Source organism: Paramisgurnus dabryanus, chromosome 4 (assembly GCF_030506205.2).
Source record: "Paramisgurnus dabryanus chromosome 4, PD_genome_1.1, whole genome shotgun sequence".
Classification (NCBI taxonomy): Eukaryota; Metazoa; Chordata; class Actinopteri; order Cypriniformes; family Cobitidae; genus Paramisgurnus; species Paramisgurnus dabryanus.
In genome coordinates this window covers 39,635,565-39,655,387 of record NC_133340.1, presented here as the reverse complement: position 1 = coordinate 39,655,387, position 19,823 = coordinate 39,635,565, and the positions used below count along the sequence as shown (strand labels likewise).

Below are 19,823 nucleotides of genomic sequence, written 5' to 3'. Positions count from 1 at the left end.
AGACTACTCTGGGCTCAACAGTGCACATACATTAATGTTTTTTTCAGTATGTGTGTTCACTGGGAATTGAACTAATGACTTCTGCGCTGCCAATGCAATGGTCTACCAATTAAGCTAAATGAACTCATTACTTTAATAATGTTCTTTTAATAAAGTTCAAAATGGACGTTTTCTTATTATAGAAAGGGAATCAATTCACAAACATTATCAATGCATGAATACATTCTGCCAAATAAAAACAATTCAAAGCCTCTTGCAGCAACTGTATAATGTGCAACTGCATTATCATATGCTCCGCTCTGATGTCTTATAAATTCATCCTACAAAACAATCTGCGGAGAAACCTCTGGTCCTAAGCTGTATATTAAAAAATGTGCTTATGTGTGTATCAGGGGTACTTTTTTATTAGGAATAAATACATGCGCAAACAAACAAGACAGAGATAGAGCACCCTAATCCCTTTAATGCATTTCTGAGTAAGCCTCATTTGTGAAGAAACAGTCACTCATTATAGTCAGTTAGCACAAACTGTTGTGTTGTACAGCACCAAATTACTGGTGTTCATGACAGTGTGATATAATATAAGCCTACTGATCAGTGAATACATTCTTTGTCTAAAATGTTTTACAGCTGTAATATCCAATGTTCTACAACATCATTATATCACACAAATGTCTTTTACAGCACTCTGCTAACATCATAATTTCAACTCTAATCAATATTTCATGTCCACTTGTTTACTTATTTAATAAGTAGGCGTGTAATAAGTGTGATAATGCACATTATGGCCCTCAAAATGATATCCCTCTCTGCTGTGCTTCAGGGTCATAATAATCCCTGTCTGGATTTGTTTTGCTATGATGATACACATTTCCTTTAAAGATTTCACCACATCAGGGGGTTTACAAAAAGCATCTGATGTTGTAGTTAAGGTTTGGGCCACTGATGCTGAGAAACGAAGGAGGGAAGGGTGGAAGATTGCTTTTGTTTATGCTGGGCTTATGTGATATAGAGCCTTTCTGATTGAGGATAAACAATAATAAATGGAAAGAATGAGTGCAAACAGAAAACAAAGTAATTGGGTGGAAACGAGTAAAAGACAGAAAGCGAGAGGTTTGTCGTCTTTTGGATTAGCGACGCTGCTCTTTTTGAATTTGAATGTCAGATTGTAGTCTATGAAAAACGAATGTCTAGGTAAGAGATAATGTAAAGGCAGCAGGTTGTTATCACAGAAAGAGCAGATATAGAAAAAGCGGATATTTTATTTGCTCATTTAAAAAAAAAAAAAACCCTTCGCGAGGAAATCACGTTTACTTTCGGTTTTAAGATAAGACAAGATGTTTAAATGTTATGAACACACTATTTGGTTTAATAATTTGTAAATATAATGCCGGATATGTTATTAAAAGACATATTTATATTTAATTTTGTGTAATATTAAACTGTACATGTAAAAATTATTTGCAGCATCCGGGTAACCGTATGTTATTAGTTTTGAGCAGTTATCTGAAAAGAACCAAAACCAGACCTGGAATGGCGCAAATCCGAATCTAGAAGTTTAGAGAACCGTGTAATAAGTAAGGAATAATTGACGACGGGCCGTTTAATTATTCGAAAATAATGCACACCCAAGGTGGAGTCAATTATTCTGCTTATAACACAGTTACAACAGACATTCCCCTGGTAGTTTTTTAAAACATTTAACAAGTTAGGTGTGCGTTTATCGAAAAATAATGCATACCCATGTGTGCATTCACACCAGACACAGTAGAGGCGGCAAAAATGGACACTTGAACATTTACTCGCTTCATTCACGCATGAAATTCTAGTCATTCGAGACATTCACGCAGAAATTCGCTTCATGCGACTGTTTGTAATCACGTCACTACCAGAGCAAGCTCCTGATTGGATAACTGGGAGCAAATATTCGCCAAAGTTCCGATTTTTCAAGCGCATTCGCGCTTACCGCGCGGCAGGATACCTATTCGCGTCTTTGCATTGACTTAACATGTAAATCACTTGTGCTTGATGCCTCAACCACGTTTGGTGTGAATCCAGAGTAAGGGTTTGGTCTTGTCATGTTCATGTCTTTTATTTTGAAGTTCTTGTTTTATGTTCAGGTCTTTAGTTTTGATAGTCACAGCCATTTTGGTCTCATGTTTCCCTATTCCCTGATGTGTCATGTTCTGATTGGTTCCCTGTCTGTATATACGCCCTATTATATCCCTTTGTCCTTGTAAAGCTTTGTTTTAATTTAAGGTATCTGCTGTAGGTTCATGCCATGCCATGTTTTGTGTTTGTTCCTGTTATTTAATTTAATAAACTGCATTTAAGTCTACAACTTGTCTTCTCACAGTGGATATCGTTACACCATGTAACATTTCTCAACCAATCAGAATAAAGCATTCAACAGCCCCGTGGAATAAACATTAATAAACTTACCTTTGTCGAGGTCAGAAGCGTACAGGCGGGCCACGGGCGTGTTTATCTCCGTGTTCTCAAACACAGTGAAAGTGTAGAGGTCAGAGGTAAACAGCGGTGCATTGTCATTGACATCTTCGACTGTGATTTCGACGTCTGCTTCACAAAATCGCCCGCCTCCGTCCACAGCGCGCACCTTTATCTTGTGCACCTCCTCTTCCTCACGATCCAGAGGGAGCAGCGTTTTCAATTCACCTGGTAAAACAAAAGTACACTTGATTATGAGCTTGCCAGACAGTTTTCTCTTTCTGTCTTCTTGAGGCATCATTGGCAATAAAATCAAAGGATTTGCTGCGTTTTCCGTCCCTGCACTCTAATGCACGGATGCCATTTTTCTTCTACCATCCAACTACATACGCTATCACAAACAGTTTATTGCTTTCTCGTTCTTCACGTCTGCAGTGCTGTCGCTTGCTAAGAAACTCAAAATTCACCCTCCATCGATCACCATGAACATCAGCCAGCGCTACGCTAATGAATAAGACACAATCCAATTCCATTCCAAACTATCTCATCTGTCAAGTCAACAGAACACTCAAGGAACGCTCTCAAAGCAAAGCAGTTTATTTTATCAGCAACCAAGGGTGACAGTCGTATCTTTCACGATGAAAAGATCTGACCTAATAATATCAGCATGCATGTCCGTTTGTGCCATTTATCTGTGAGTGGGCACAGTTCTTTTGTGTCCGATAGGTGACTCTGTGCCAGCTGTTCGGTGTGGCGTCCCTTCAGCTGGAGAACTGGAATCAATGCAGAGTGACTAATAGAGAGCTAAAATCATCTTCGCACACAACAGGTTTATGAAATGGAAAAGATTAAACAGAGTAAGGGGGATGGTGGGAAATAAAAGAAATAACAAAGAAGGACAGAGTGCAGTCTGCATGTGGGTTGCTCTGAGAAAAGGAAGAGAGAAAAAGCAAGCACCAGCTTTCAAAGGTCTGGCTGGCTCGCTCAACGGCACTCTTGGCATCGCTAACTTGTAATAATGCTTCCCTTCTTTTCCACGATGGAATCGAAAGAAAAAAAGTGAAGAAAATCCTCCATGTTCCCTAAACCCACACAGATGAACAGTAGCACTCCTTCAGTTTGCGAGCCTTCACACTCCCGAGTTATCAAAGAGCCAGTGAGTTGCGCCTTTACAATAGCTTTTGTGTTACATCAGTATGACGCCGTCACAAACCCACTGTTGATTTCTGCCCTCCTTCCGGCTCTAACCAATGTTTAATTCAGACAATTGAGGGAGTCAAGCTGACACGCTTTAATAGCTAAAGTGGAACGGCTAACAAGCCGAAATGTTTTGATAAAACATTTTGCACGTTTGCTTTAAGCTACGTACTTCTCTGGAGCGTGCCAACCGCAAAGTAGAATAGAATAATGTCACAGTAACAAAAGCCCAAGGGTGTACCCCCTCCATTGAAATTATAAGAGTAATTAAATGAGAATGATCATTATAGTTTTTTAAACGTACCACAATGTGTTTGACTGCAGGCACAAGCAAATGAGGTTGAAAATAGCTGTTCTGCGTCAACGTATGTGGCATATTTTCGTCTGGCTGAAAAACTCATTCTGTTTTGTTCAATGCAATGCCTTAAAATAGCAATTGTTGAAAGAAAAACATTTTATTGACACCTGCCTTAACAATGTTTGGAATACAAACATAGTTAGTCATATTGTGGACCAGTGGCCAAAAACACATACACATATTTTCTCCAAGCAATGCAACAGTGCAACCACCATTAAAGCAATAGTTCGCCCACAAATGAAAATTATCCATGATTTACTCACCCACAAGCCATCCGGGTTTTATATCCATCATCTTTCAGATGAACACATTTTTAGTTATTTCAGAAAATGTTCTAGCTCTTCCAAGCTTTATAACAAGGTCTACTTCCTTCAAACCCAGAGAATGGGCATCCAACCATAGCAAAAGTAATCCACACGGCTCCAAGAGGATAAATAAAGGTCTTCTAAAAGTAATCGATGTGATTTTACAAGAGAAATATCCATATTTAAAACTTGTGATAACCACATCATCTTGAACTGTACCAATGGATGTGTAGATAAAACAACGTACAACGCACGTTTTTCGTGAGAGTCTTTTCTAAGTGGATCTTACGCAATGTACAAGACGCATAATGTATATTGGCCCCTAACAGAAGCTACCGTATTGTCCGAACTATAAGTCGCTCCGGAGTATAAGTCGCATCAGTCAAAAATGCTTTTTGAAGAGGAAAAACATATATAAGTCGCACTGGACTATACGTTGTGTTTATTTAGAAAATGATTTTACAAAATCCAAGGCGAAGAACAAACGTTTAATCTGGAAAGACAACTTATTCAACTAAACAATGGCACACAGAACAACAGGTTGAATAGGTGTCTGTACATGTTAACGTAAAATTACCATTTATTCACCGAACACAATAGCATATCGAACAAACCTGGGAGGCTGAAAAGGCTGAATTAACACGATAAGCCAAATCAACTTCAAAAAGGTCCCGAAGTCATTCCACATCACTGAATCTATTGAATTACATGAAAACAGGAGCAGCATATAGCGGACTTTAGCGGCTGTAGACGGTAATGGTTTCTCTTGGTTCAAATGAAATAATTTTGACATATAAGTCGCATCTGACTATAAGTTTCAGGACCCCCCGAACCATGAAAAAATTGTGACTTAAATACGGTAGTTATTTTCGTTTGTAAAGTTTTAAATATGGATATTTCTCTTACAAAATTGCATCGATTACTCTCAGAAGACCTTTATTTATCCCCCTGGAGCCATGTGGATTACTTTTGCAAATGATGGATGCGCATTATTTGGGTTTGAAGGAAGTAGACCCCATATTAAACAGTTTTAAAACTTGGAAGAGTTATGACATTTTCTAAAATAACCAAAAATGTGTTTGTCTGAAAGATTATGGACATATGCATCTTGGATGCATCTTGCGAGTGAGTAAATCATGGGGTAATTTTCATTTTTGGGCAAACTTTCGCTTTGCTCATTGACCCATTGGGCCTAGTGAAGAATTCATATATGCAAATAAGTACCTGTCTCAGTGTCTATGCTGAAGCGTTCTGATCCGGACCCAAGCAGCTCATAAGAAATCTGTGCGTTGGAACGGATGTCAGCATCTGTGGCAGAGACCTGCAGGATCAGCCTACCAGCGGGGGAGTCCTCTGGGATGTTCTCCATATAAAGCGACTGCAGAGACAAAACGGAGACATTTGAAGAGAGGAGGTGACATCATAGATGGGATGGTAGGGACAAAAAGAGTCCAAGATTTTCACTGCGGGAGTTCTATTAAATTAACATTTTTAAAGAAGGAATGCAGTATATAATAGCAGCACATTTTGTTTTACAAAAACTTCCATAAAGCTCTCGCTGTGCAAAATCACCCTCTTTGTTTCTTAAACGCTGCATTCCACATAAGGACCTTTTCAAATCCCTACTGACATTTTCTTTTTCTCTCTAAGTCTCGTCCCATTTAGCATGCACAGCGGGTAGGCAGCACCCTCCCCTAACTGACAGAGTCAGACTACATGACATTTTGCTGCAATGCACTTCCTTACACACACACGCGTACACACAAAACTAACATTCATACCTTCTCACAAATTGGGCTGTTGTCGTTGGCATCCAAGACCTTGACTTCAACCACAGCCTTGGCTGTGAAGGTCCCGTCAGTGGCAGTGATGTTCAGCAAGTAATTGTCCTTCTCCTCCCTGTCCAGAGGTTTCCGCACAGAGACCTTCCACTCGCCTTGAGTGTGCTCAATGCCAAATTGCCCCAAGGGGTCTCCACCTTCAGTGAGGAAATGTTAGAAACGTCAATCAAACGAACGAACGTGATCGGCAGTTAAAATGACTATGCATTTGGAGGCTATTTTTAATAATCACATATGTGTAGCAACTTTAGTAATGACTCAATTTTCTCTGCTTATAGTTCACAGGGCTGTTAAATATAAAAAAAACATCTGAGCAACGATTCTTCTGCAGCATTTGGCAAACTTAGTGTCTATGTAAATAAGTGTTAAGGTGACAATTTTTGTCATCACTCAACAATCAGGCGAAGATGAGTGGATGTAATGAGACAGTTTTGTGTGCCAAGAAGTGTTTATCTCATCTCCTGCTTGGCATAGATGTTCTCACAAATTAATTATCACCAGAGGTGAAACATTCCTAGTTTGGTCCAAAAGTGTTATTGGGAAAATGATTACATTTTCTATTTATAATCTTTTTGTGATCCAAGTATTATTTTTGCCTTGGCTTTATATGTCTTCCATACGGATGTGTGATATGATAGAAGTAGTTTAAAACTTCTTATTTTTAATAAATAATTTACTAAAATGACATTTGATTTAAAGTGGATAGTTGTGAAATACATCTTTGGTGTTCCCAGAATGCATATATGTAGTTTAAGCTCAAAATAATGTATAGATCTTTTATTAAAGCGTGACACTTTGTAGGTGTTAGCAAAAAGTAACTAGGTTGTACTTTTTCACATTGTTTAGGTTGGAAGCACTGGCGACCCAATTATAGCACTTAAACATGGAAAAAGCCAGATTTTCATGATATGCCCCCTTTAAAAAATACTAAAGTAAAAAAGAATGCTTACCTGTGATGAAGTAGTTGATTTGTTTGTTATTGTCCTCTGTGTCCAAGTCTGTAGTGCTAAGTATGGCAATGATTCCCCCGGGTGGGTCATCTTCGCTTACTGTGCCCTTATAGATCTCTGCTGTGAAACGTGGTGGGTTGTCATTCACGTCTACCACTGTGACATCCACCTTGGTACTGGCCGTCAGCTGCGTCTTGTCTCCACGGTCAGTGGCCAAGACTGAAACTGTGTACTTGTTTTTGTTTTCGCGATCGAGTTCCTTCAACGTGCTTATCCATCCGGTCTCACTATTGATGGCAAACAGTTCAGCAATTTCTCCTGATTCTTGGTTGGTATCCAGATTGTACACCACTTGTCCATTAGTACCCGAGTCCAAGTCTGTGGCCTTAACCTGCATAACTGGGGTACCACCTGGGAGATTCTCCACTACGAAAGCTTCATAAGGGTTTGACTCAAAGAGGGGTCTATTATCGTTGACATCCTTGACCTGGATGCTGATGTCTACAGAGGAGACAATTTTATTGCCTTCATATTCACTTTGCGCTTGTAGGATTAGCTGATACCATTTGGTGCTCTCGTGATCCAGCTTCTTTTCCAGCTTCAGAGATCCAGAGTCAGGGTCAACCACGAATACTTCATCCTGGTTGCTTTCAGGAGTATTCCCTTTCACCAGACTGTAAACGACAAGCTGATCGCTCTCCACCTGAATGACATCTATTTCCGAACCGAGAGGAAGATCCTCATCGATGGCAAATCTGTAGTGAGACTCTAAGAACTTTGGCACTGGGACTTCAGGAGCAAGGATTTTGACATACACTGGAACAACAGAGGACTTGGTGGGATTCCCGCCATCTTTCGCTCGTATAAGAAACGTGTATTGCTGGTTTTCCAATCCAATGAGGCTTTCCTTTGTTATAATGATACCACTGAACTGGTGGATTTCAAAATTCTCCTCAACATTATCCGCATCTGCTTCGATAGAATATGTAATGTCCGCATTACTGCCTTCATCCATGTCGGAGGCTGCAATCCTAAGTATGGTTGTTCCTCTTGGCACGTCAGAAGCCACATTAACTCTGTAATCAGCAGCTCTGAACTGTGGAGCATTATCATTGATATCCGTTAAAATCACATTCACAGTGCAGAATCCAACTTTGCCACCACCATCTTTTGCGATTAAAGAAATCGGAATTACTTTCTCCAATGCGTTCTCTCGATCAAGACTCTCTAAGGTAAAAATTTCTCCATTTTCAGAGATGGAAAACTTGTCTTTAGCAATGTCATTTACTAAATGGTAGGTGAGTTTTCCATATGTGCCTGAATCCTCATCGGTTGCTTGAGCTTCTGCTAACAACGTTCCGACTGGGGAGTTCTCGAGTAGCTCAACCACATAATCCACCTGGTTGAAGGTAGGATTGTGGAAGTTAGCGCTAATAACATTAACTTTTACAACAGCTGAGCTTCTGAATACACCATCTGATACAGACACATTGAGGTTGTGGAGAGACTCCATGTGGGGTTTACGGTGGTTAGATATGACTATGGCTCCAGAGGCAGGATCTATTGCGAAGTTTTGCTCTTCATTTCCAGATATGATTGAAAATTCAAGTCTACCACTATCTGAGCTGTCAGCATCTGAAGCCTGAACCTGGGTGACAAAGTGGCCTCGGGGTGCCAGTTCGCTGACTGTGGCTTTATAAAGGTTTTGTGAGAAAACTGGAGCATTGTCATTAAGGTCTGTTACATCAATTAACACTGTGACTTCACTTGAAAGTGCAGGCACTCCACCATCCACTGCTTTAACTGTCAGCTTGTGTGAGGCTTTTTCTTCGTGGTCAAGCATGCGAGCTGTCCAGATTGTGCCTGTGTCACGGTCAATGCTAAAGTAATCTGAGCTCTTGTCTTTATCTGCGACAATCTGGTAGAAGAGTGCTTTATTGTTACCGGTGTCATCATCTGTAGCCGACACTTGTAATACGGACGTTCCAATCACCAATGCCTCAGAAACACTTGCGTTGTACAGTTTAGTGTAAAACACAGGTGGATTGTCATTAACGTCCTCCAAGACTATGTCAACGAAGACTTCGGCTTTGGCACCAGTTAGAGAATCTGTGGCTCTTACGCTAAGTTTATAAGCTGGGTGTTTCTCGAAATCTAAAGGCTTTACCACCTGTATGACGCCGGTATTGAAGTTGATAGAGAATTGATTGAGAGGATCCCCTTCTGTAATAGTGTACACAATTTTGGGGCCTTCAGAGTCATTGGCCTGAATGTGCGCAATAGGTGTTAGTAATTGTATATTCTCTGGGATCTCCAGACTGTAGAAGGCTTTCTCAAACACGGGCATTGCTTTGTTCACAACCATTATTGGCACATTAACAGTAGAGGACAGTGCTGGTTCACCTTCATCTCTGGCCACGACGGTGATTACAAACTCAGTGTCGACATGATCCTTTTCAAGTTTCTTTTTAAGAGATATCTCTCCATCATGGCTGATCTGAACATACTCATTTAGCTCCTTAAGGTGGTAGTTTATCTCCGCATTTCTGTCAATATCTGCATCCATTGCAGTCACTTGTGTGATAGCGTGGCCCACCTCAGTGTCAACCTGGACCAGCGCTTGATAGGGTAAATTGACAAACACAGGTGGGTTATCATTGATGTCCTCGATTATGACAGTGACAAGCACGTGAGCTATGTCAGATACCTTGTCTTCTCGGCTCACCTCCACTACAATATCAAATGTGTTTTGCTCTTCTCTATCAAAAGGTATGCCTGTGGAGGACAGTACTCCTGAAGTACGGCTGATCTTGAATCTTTTATCAGGGTTCAGAATGGTGTAAAACAAAGGTTCGTTTACTTGGTTTCCCACTGCAGCTATTACAGCTAAAGTCTTTGTCTCTAAGCTATTTTCTGGCACAGATGCCTTGTATGATTCTTGTGTGAACCTGAGATTGCTCTCCTTATTCTCTCTGACATTTATTTTTACTAAAGCTGTTTTAGAAAACCTGCCATCAGACACTCTCACTCTCAGCTCATACCTGCTTCGAAGCTGAGTGACATTTTGAATAGTGATAACCCCTGTGACTGGGTCCATTTTAAACTTTTCTCCTATATTTCCTTCAATAAGAGAATAAAAAAGCCTCGAATTCAGAGCGGAGTCTGCATCTGTGGCATTGACTGTGATCACCTCTACTCCTTTGTAAGTCGGCAGTAAAACTGTGGTTTCATACAGGTCCTGGATAAATTGTGGTGGGCAATCATTGACATCAATGATCTCAATTGTCACATTGGCAGCGTTTTCTGAAAAATGACGTGGGATTCCCATGTCATGGACTTGAACAGAGAAGCGAAACATGGACCTTTCCTCATAATCCAGTTCACTTATGGTTCTGATTGCTCCAGTGCTGGAGTCAATGGCAAAGTAATTATGGGCAAATGGCTCAACGATCTGATAGACCAGCCTGGAGTTTGCATCACGGTCATTGTCTAAAGCACGGATGACGAGTGGTGTGTTGTCTTTGGTGAGGACCACACTGTTGACCGGAGAAGACTCGCTGATCATTCCGGTGAACTCGTCTTGAATGAATGCAGGTGCGTTATCATTCTCATCCTTCAAGTGAATCAGTAAAGTAGTGTTGCTAGCCAGACCGGCCATATTAGTTCCCTGAATGGTTAATTTGTATGATGGAATAGTCTCGTAATCCAGAACCGAATGGGTCACAACTACTCCCGAGTTTGGGTTGATATCAAATGCTCCGTTTATATTTCCATCTTTAATCTGGTAGAACACAGATGACTGGCTAGTAGCGGTAACCAGACTAACAAAAGTTCCAGGTGATGCAGTTTCGCTAACCTCAGCAGAAAACTCTTTTTCTGTGAATTTTGGCATGGCGTTGTCTGAAATTGTGACAGTTATGTTGACAGCAGCGGTAGCACTAAGAGATGGTGTGCCTTTGTCAGTGGCTTTCACAGTTAGCTCAAATTGGTTCTTGTTGCTGCGGTCCAGCTCCTTTGCCAAGGTGATGGTGCCCAGGACAGGATCAATAGCAAATGAATTTGCAACATTTCCTACAAAAGAAATACGATAAAGGCGCATCACACAACTTGCCAAAAAAATATTGATCTTCATTCTCAGAACTGTTTAGATCTTATTAACATTAAACTTGTGGTGTCAAACATGCTGCATTAAGATGAAATAAACATTATGGATTTATTTGTTGAGTATTTAAAATGACATCCTTTGTATCTGTTTGTTTACCTTCAAGCTGTATTTATACAGCAACTTGACAGATTGTATATTTGATTTTGCAGTTAGCCATGGAAAGCAGTCATTCAGTATGTGATCTATGTGAACAATGTTTGCAGTCTCACACATTCACTACATTTCAATCTGTAATCTCGCATATTTCAAATATGCGCATTCTCAAAAGGGCACTTGACATCATATTTGTGCTATGCTTTGCTTTCAAAACCCTCACACAGTTTGGTGGGCTGCAGGACCCTTGGCTGATACACTCATTATCTCCCACACTTTGAACTCTAAGTGGCCATTATGAGCCTCCGCATTGCTGTGGCTTTCACACTGAGACCGTGTGATAAAACAGTGAGTTTTGATGGACTTGCCTTTCATGTCCAGATCTCCACTGATTTCATATAGTTTGTCTTAATATGTTGTTTATTAAATCAAGTGGTCAAGAATCAATTGGATCAATCGAATTAATTACCTGACTCGATGCTGTAGACGATCTCGGCATTCTGGCCTTTGTCTTTGTCAAGAGCAGTGACTTGAAGCACAGCAGAGCCAATGGCAGCAGACTCGAACACGCGGCCCACATACGGTAAGCCAGAGAACCACGGTGCATTATCATTGGTGTCCTGCACGTTTACAATCACACGCACCAGGTTTCGCTTCACAGGAATGTCTTGATCACGAACCTTCAGTGTAAAAGGGTATAAAAATGAGGTAGGGGCAATACTTTAACATCTTAATAAGTTTATGAAAAACACATTAAACTTGTAAGTTGAGATATAAGAGACATGTAAGAGATTCTCTTTAGTTTAGAATGAATAAAAGCAAAAACAGGATTTTTTAGAAGGGACAGCTGAACATTTTTAAATCAATCAAGGAAAAAGATTAGGCCAGAGGTTCCCAACCTGGGGTCCGGGCCCACCTAGGGGGACCCCACATACAGAAGGAGACGCATAATCCGAAATGCTTTGAGCTCAAAAAAAGATGCATAAAATGTTCCACTAATATTTTTTTTTAATTATATGCTAACATTGCCAAGATAGGGTAGTTAAAATATGATTGCGTGTAAAATAATAATTTTAATTGAACTCGCTCTCTTAACATGTTTGTCAACGTCATGGCAAAATAAAATGGAAAGACAGACATAGAGGGTTTTGGGGGGCTCAAATTATCGTAGATGTAGTTAGATGGGGCCTCAAGGAAAAAAGCTGGGAACAACTGGATTAGGCAATATGATTTTGTAATGTAGAAGACCACATGACCTTACCATGACAGTTAGTGTATGTTGATGCATGGTCTCATGGTCAAGTCTATCCGCCGTGTACAGCACTCCGCTTCCAGGATCTAATCGGAACTTGCGTAGGCTGAATGGATCAGTGCTGCTGAGGAGGGTGTAAGTAAGTTTGTTCTTCTCATCCTGGTCTGTTGCTGAAATTTGTAACACCTCTGTCTCAGGTGGGGTGTCTTCAGGGACGTTTACTTCATACTTGGGCTTAGAGAACTGGGGACGATGGTTGTTGGTGTCAATTACTTTAATAAGAACCTGTGAAAATGTAAATGATTTAGAAAGTGTACTTGTCTTCTTGAAGTAATTTATGTGAGCATGATATTATTAAGAACCATTAAAAATTACATGGAACAATTCATATTTGATAGATTGAATGACATTATTATTATTATTAATGTGCACCAACAAGATTTTAATGCTCATATGAAGATTTACCACAGCTGATCGGGGTTCAGCACCTCAACACAGTAAAGAGGTATCGTGGATCAAAACAATGAATTTATGAAAAGACACATACAAAAAATAGATCACACAGCACTCTACAGTACTGCAAATGTCTTATGCCTCATAATGGCTGCTTTGATATTGACCGGATCAATACCTAGTAACACCGCAAATATTTTAAATGCCTGGTTATTAATCATCTATTCAGTAATCGATGTTGGCAAACCTGTGCACATCCAGATGAGTTGTGACTGGGTGATAAGAAAGTTGCAATCACATAACATGTTGACATTTCCGATGGTAAACAGGCAATGTATGCAGAAAGCATGGGATGTGTTTAATTCAAAGAAGGAAATGCCGCAACTATGTTACTGCATGCTCATAAAGAAATTTGCAATGCATAAACACACATACACCACTAAATTTCACATAAAACACAACACACAGTGCATCTTTACACACAGGCTTATGCAATTTCGAGCCACGATTCTGAGACACAAAAACCCAGAGGCACATCATCTGTTTGAAGACATTCGCTAAACATTGCCCCTTTCGGTTTTTTCTTCGAAAATCTACCTTCTATCTACTTGGCTTCAGGGTGAGAGCTCCATACGCAATACAACTGAAACTGTTATCAATAAATAAAGGCTGTATGTGCATCCATGAGCAGTTTTAACAACCAGACATATTTTATAAGCTCGGGAGTGAGAACAAAAGAGTAAACACAACAAATTTAGCATGCCAACCATCAGGGGGCAGTGTTTTACATAAAAAACTAAACAGGCTTACAGCTTAGGGGATCCACTGATTCAAACCATGCATCTTTCAAATGGATTGGCCAAACATATGTCTCTTTACCCAAAGACTGTTCAGAGTCGAATATGCTTTAATGTCAATTCAACAATATAAATAGTGTAATAAAAAACTACTGCCGGACCACATACGACAACACAGCAGGATGCTGTGCTTAATAATACCAAACAACACTTTGTTACACAAGACAGTAACAGTACTAAGTTATGTAAAAACGTTAAATAAGATAGTTTGAGATTGTTTGTTGTCACAATCTTTTGGCTGGATTATGTAAGACAGTTATACACTTAAGTTAAGTATAAAAGTGTACAACATCCAGCTTTCACACATCATTTAATCTTATAAACACGAGCAGATTTTCATATACACTTAATTAGGTGCTTTAAAATATCAGTTACTGTACATTAGTAATGGATTCAAGCTTTTTTATCGCCTCTGTCAAATATGTCATTCCCGTGGAAAATAAATTTACCAACCACGCTTAATGGATGCAGCCAAAAAAAGACATAGCTGTTAGCTGGCACTTGCTGTCTCAGCTCAAGATCAGACCGTGTGGGTGCGAGTGTGGGCAATGCTCACACTCGCCCTGACAGCATCAGCACGTCCTCTGTCCCTAAAAGCACGTTTGGTTTCATCGAACGCCAAAGGTCTGAAAGAAAAATCGTTGCTTTTTCCCTTCTCCCTCGTTCTTTTCCCCGCACACCTCACCCTAGAGACTCTCCGGCTACCCCTCTCTTTCAATCGTGCCAGCACAGCTAACTGAAAGCAGCGGGTAAACAGATGAAGCTTGTAGCCTGTATTTGTTTAAATCTTGCCCATATAAACGCTTTAGAAACAGGCTTGATGTCAGCAGCATTCACAGTACACAGGACCAAACTCAGCTAATATCTAACAAACACATGGAGGGAAGGACAGATGGAGGGATTGCGAGGAAGTGGTGAGTGAGGCAGCGATTAAAGGAAAAAGATCAGAGAGTGTGAATGACAGATGAAGAGGGATGTGTGTGTGAAAGACAAAACAGGAGAGAGATGAGGAAGATCAACATTGAGAAATAAGATACAAGGAAAGAGAATTTAACACTATGTGAATTGCATATATATATATATATATATATATATATATATATATATATGATATATACAAACATACACCCACACCTACAATGGATGATCACTAAGGGAGTCTCTATTCTAGAAGCTAGCAGCGTACTATTGAAGAGAAATCCCTTTTCCAACTCCTACAAATATTTAATACATACACAGAAAGTCCTTACCTCCCACACATTGGCATCTCACACACTGGGTTAAAATGTCTTTGAATCACTCCCCATTACTCACACAAAAGCGTTTGATATGTTTTTGGTTTAACTATTATTTTATCTGAGTCATTTACGGTACATTCACATTGGGCGAAAGCGTTAACGCTTCTCATTTACTTTTAATGGGTGACGTCATGCGTTATGCAAATAACCTAGTGCGAGCCAGCCAAGTACTTTTCAGCAAGGCCAGAGCATGTGTTGCAGCCACTGTGAGGACGATAGGCGGATCCGTCATGAAGCCTTCCGTCAAGCATTAACGCTTTCGCCCCGTGTGAATGTACCGTTACAGATGGACAGTTGTCTAAAAAATGTAAAGATTACATAAAATACACTGTTTCTGCTTATACTATGTTAATCTGAGTACCTATAGCATAGTACTGCATCCTTTTTATATACAAAAAGTATTTAGTTTTATCAGATTTGTAAAAAACAGCTGTACCAATACTTTCTGAATAAACCCGAGCTCCTGGAGGCGTGCCGCGGGCGGAGCGAGTCACGACCAAGCAACACACACAAAACGCTATTGCGTTCATGGAATCATGGTTCCCACACCTTAGTTTACTTCAAATTCAAGGACCCTGTATAATTCACTACATGTTAGTGTCGTTTACATTATTTCCAACAAAACACAGACATTTAATGCATTTGAAGTTTTATTTACCGCCTGCGAATCATGACCCGGTTGGGACCGCTCCAATTCAGCGAAATCACAACTCCGCTGCTATCCCGGATAAACAAACTATATCCATTGTTTCCATAATGCTGGGTTGTTTGGGAAGCTAAACAAGCTTAAATTTCACAAACAACAACAGTCTTCTTTGGTGACGTCGATTTCGTGTCAGCTCTTTGTTGGTGTGTGCGTGCGCTATTCCGGTTAAAGTGCCCATATAAGGACTTCCACTGTACTTCCAGCTATAAAATGTATATATATATAAAGCAAGATTGTTACATATGAATTTCTCGTAGTTTCCGAAACTTGTACGAACACTGCCGAAGTGCATCTGGCACAGAAATACTATTTTTTTGACACTTTGCCTATGTTTAGCATGAGGAATCCAACTCTTTAACTGTGTTAATAAATCAGTATGCATGCAAAAGCTTTAGACCCCCCCTTTACAAATAACAAACAGAAGTGGGCAGTGGGTCCAGACCCCGTGTGAGCCATATTTCTCCTCTGTGACATGTCTTGGGGAAAATGGCACAGTTACAAACACACAGAGTTGCCACACATTTTCGCAAAAAAGGCCTTAAATAGGATTACACAAAGCGTATGCCTCCCCCTTTGCATTCTTTTCTTCCCTTCCAAAATAATCATAATCCCTCATTGCCTGTCTGAAATGTGGCGCTTTTCTAAAGATTGAGGCGAAAACGAAACGTAGAGATAAATGGAAAAAGCAACGAAAATAGAGCATGCAGAAGGTCTGGCAAACCCATGTGGTATACACATGACTTTGATTTAAACAAAGATATGCGGCTCTGCGAGTAGGAGAGAGCTAATCGCTTCAGGAGAGGGTCACTAGACGTACAAAGGCAAAAGCCGAGCCTGAAGGAAGATTTGTGATTAAAAACATGTGTATGGTGGTTGGCGAAAGTAAACGACAGCCTACAAATATAGCGCACTAAATAAATAAAATGCCCTCTTTGGGTATCTGCTTAAAATGATGGCTTTGTTCAAACACAACTGGCACACATAGATATAACCAGCTTCATGCCACATGCTGAAATTGATTTTGGACCCATGGTTTACTTATTTGCAGAGTTTCCAAAGCAAGTGATTCTCGTAGGCCGATCAATGAAAAATAAAAGATAAAATAGGTTTTGACAGATTTAAATCAAACGCATATTACCAATCCATCTTTCTCCTGCTTTGTAAGCTGAGATGAAAGCTTGCAGACATGCACTTAATATCGCCACTGTAGTGTTTTCAGGGCAAATATTTGCCTCATTTGTTCCTTTAGACTGGTTTCCTCTACAGCACCTGCCATTTCGTTTGCAGAGGTATTTGAAAGTGTTGATGGGTATAAACTGGATTTTGTCATTGCTAATTAGTCAGTGAGTTGAAAACTCCTGTCAGGGTGATCTGATGTGCTAAGGATGAAAAGAAAAAACAAACTGAGTATACAGTCTAGTTCATTTACACCAGTGCTGAGTAAAAAGAAAGCCTTGACAAATCAAAAGGAGTTCATTAACGGTATTATTTGGTAGTGTTGTGTGATATGCCCCACAGGGTTCCCACACCTTAGTTTCCTTCAAATTCAAGGACCTTTCAAGGACTTCCCAGGTCCAATACCCTCAAATTCAAGGACTAAATGTGGGGACACATTTCAAGTGAGAGCAAGGTTACACCGTGTTACCTTTTAAGATACACTGTTACAGTTCCCTTTCGAGGGAACTCGCGCTGCATCACTGCAGTGACACTTTGGGGACGCCTCCAGGAGTGAGTGCGTCTGAATGTGTATATCAAATTCAACCAATGATGAGGCTTAACGACAAAGACAGGGTGACCCGGGAGCGAGGAAGTATATCGCTATCTGAAATATTGCCAAAGACGGCGTTACAGGGACGCAGAAAGTATGGCAAGGGAGACGCAGCGTCTCGTTCCCTTCTCAGAGAACAACAGTTACATACGTAACCCGAGACGTTTTCATGTGTCAAACACAACTGTGCAAAAAAGCATTTTGGTATGAATCAACATCTGCATACAGAAGATATAAGCATTTAAAGCAAACAGTTTAGCACGTCTGCTTAAAAGGTTAGACATTTTATGATATTATCCTACACTACACATGGAATAATATGGATTTATTTCCAGAAAACTTCTCGGATTAAATAGATTCAAGCACTTTCAATGACATGTATCTATGTATGCATATTTTCAAAAACTTCCCAGGGCCTTGAATCCCCCCAGATTCACAAACTTTCAACGAATTCAAGGACCCGTTGAAACCCTGGCCCCATAGTGAGATCGTCCTATTGTCAGCCTGTGAGACCGCCAATACACAATTGTATCGGGCGGGGCACTAGTATACTCATTTCTTTTAACTTATTTATGACAAGCCACTGGATTTGTGGACAAAAATTAAGCTAATTTACTCTTAGGGCAACTGACATCACTGTCACGACCGCCACAAAATACATGATGCCATTAATCCGAGTGCATAATTTTTAGCTTTGAAATTTCTTGCTTGCCAGGGAGTGGAAACAACTAGCTGGTTCGCGCCTACCAACCTCTCTAATGAAAGGAAATGTCATAGTCGCATGAATTACAAATTCAGGTGCAAGTAAGAGTTTGAGTTGTGCGGATTACAAACTCTCGAGCAAAGAGCAGCCCACAAGTGCTATCATGCAAGGAAACGCACGCAATGTGCATTGGTGCCGCAAATGTTAATCTGCATAATTATACAGCAGGTTATATTATAGCTTTGAAAAGCTTGATTTTGATTAGTCAATTATAACAATGACCTAGAACTGATAACATGGCTTATCTGTGAACTGTGAGTCATTGATTAGTAAATATAAATATGAAACATTAATAACATATGCTATTACATTTACAAATGATTAAACCAAACAGGATGTTCATCTTGTTTGAACTTTGCACCTTGGCCTAAAACGGCTAGGAATTGTTTTTCAGTGTGGAAGATTTGCATTTCTTACAAATGAGCTAATGAAATATATGAAATCAATATTTTATGTCCATATATTTACTCATGAAGCACTTGAGTAATTAAAGCGGGATATATTTCCTAAACAAACCTTATTATAAATGTGTATTCAGTTATCTTGTAATAATTCACAGCAAAATCCTAATTATTATTATTATATAATATTATAATAAAATTTTTTGTGACTTTAATGTATTGAAAATGAATTACTAAAATATTATATAAATATTATATTTAAAAAACATCTGGATGCTGGAACGGCATTAAGATTTTTTTTGATTCTTGCTTAAAATAAAACAGCCATATATTTGTGAGAGTCATCCTTTTTGTTGTTCATTTTCAGGCTTTAGTTTTATATTATTCTAAATACAGGGCGATAAAAGAGACGATTAGCTGGCAAAACTGATAGCCACCCATCTTTTGATCTCGAGCCAGTATTTAGTATTTCCCATAAAAGCTTCAATCTCCCCAGGCTAACAAATACAACTGAACCTGATAAACCGATCACAAAAGAACCCCAAACCCAGAAAAATCTGAGCATAAGCAGGTCCATCTAAAGCAAGACGCTGCACTGTCTGGACACTGAGCCTTGGGAATGTGAAGACTGTAACTGATTTGAGTTGAAAGGTCTGAGGGCCCAATAATGGCTTTAGATTAAGCATGGGAGATCGAGAGACGCTTTGAAGAACTGAAATGTAGAGACCTTGTGTTATGCCTCTGTGTTTAGAAATGCATTCAAAAAGAAAAACGGAGAAGATAGATGGGGGGCTTGAGTTTAGGGGCGTGTTTTTTGCTGTTATTTTTACATGCAAGAATGTACATGTATGTGCACGGTGGTAAGCCTGACCGCAGCGGTCTGCTTGATCACAAGAGAGTTCTGACAGTGTTGGCTAAACATATCCTGGGAGGGGGCTAAAGGGGTTTCTGCAGTCGGTCACAATAGA

General features: G+C 39.8%; 1 protein-coding gene across 10 annotated transcripts in view; it reads right to left on the bottom strand.

Moving 5' to 3' along the window:
* fat1a (FAT atypical cadherin 1a) overlaps positions 1-19,823 on the bottom strand; it is a 90,899-nt gene that overhangs the window by 18,702 nt on the left and 52,374 nt on the right. For all 10 annotated transcript variants that reach the window (XR_010527715.1, XR_010527714.2, XR_010527713.1 and 7 more), the window contains 6 exons: positions 12,619-12,894; positions 11,827-12,037; positions 7,100-11,170; positions 6,090-6,286; positions 5,533-5,686; positions 2,443-2,676 (listed from right to left, as the gene is read on the bottom strand). Coding sequence is in view for 6 of the 10 variants with exons in the window: in XM_065254520.2 (XP_065110592.1) it covers positions 2,443-2,676; positions 5,533-5,686; positions 6,090-6,286; positions 7,100-11,170; positions 11,827-12,037; positions 12,619-12,894 (5,143 nt within the window). In the remaining 4 variants the exon portion in view is untranslated. The remainder of the gene's footprint in view (positions 1-2,442; positions 2,677-5,532; positions 5,687-6,089; positions 6,287-7,099; positions 11,171-11,826; positions 12,038-12,618; positions 12,895-19,823) is intronic.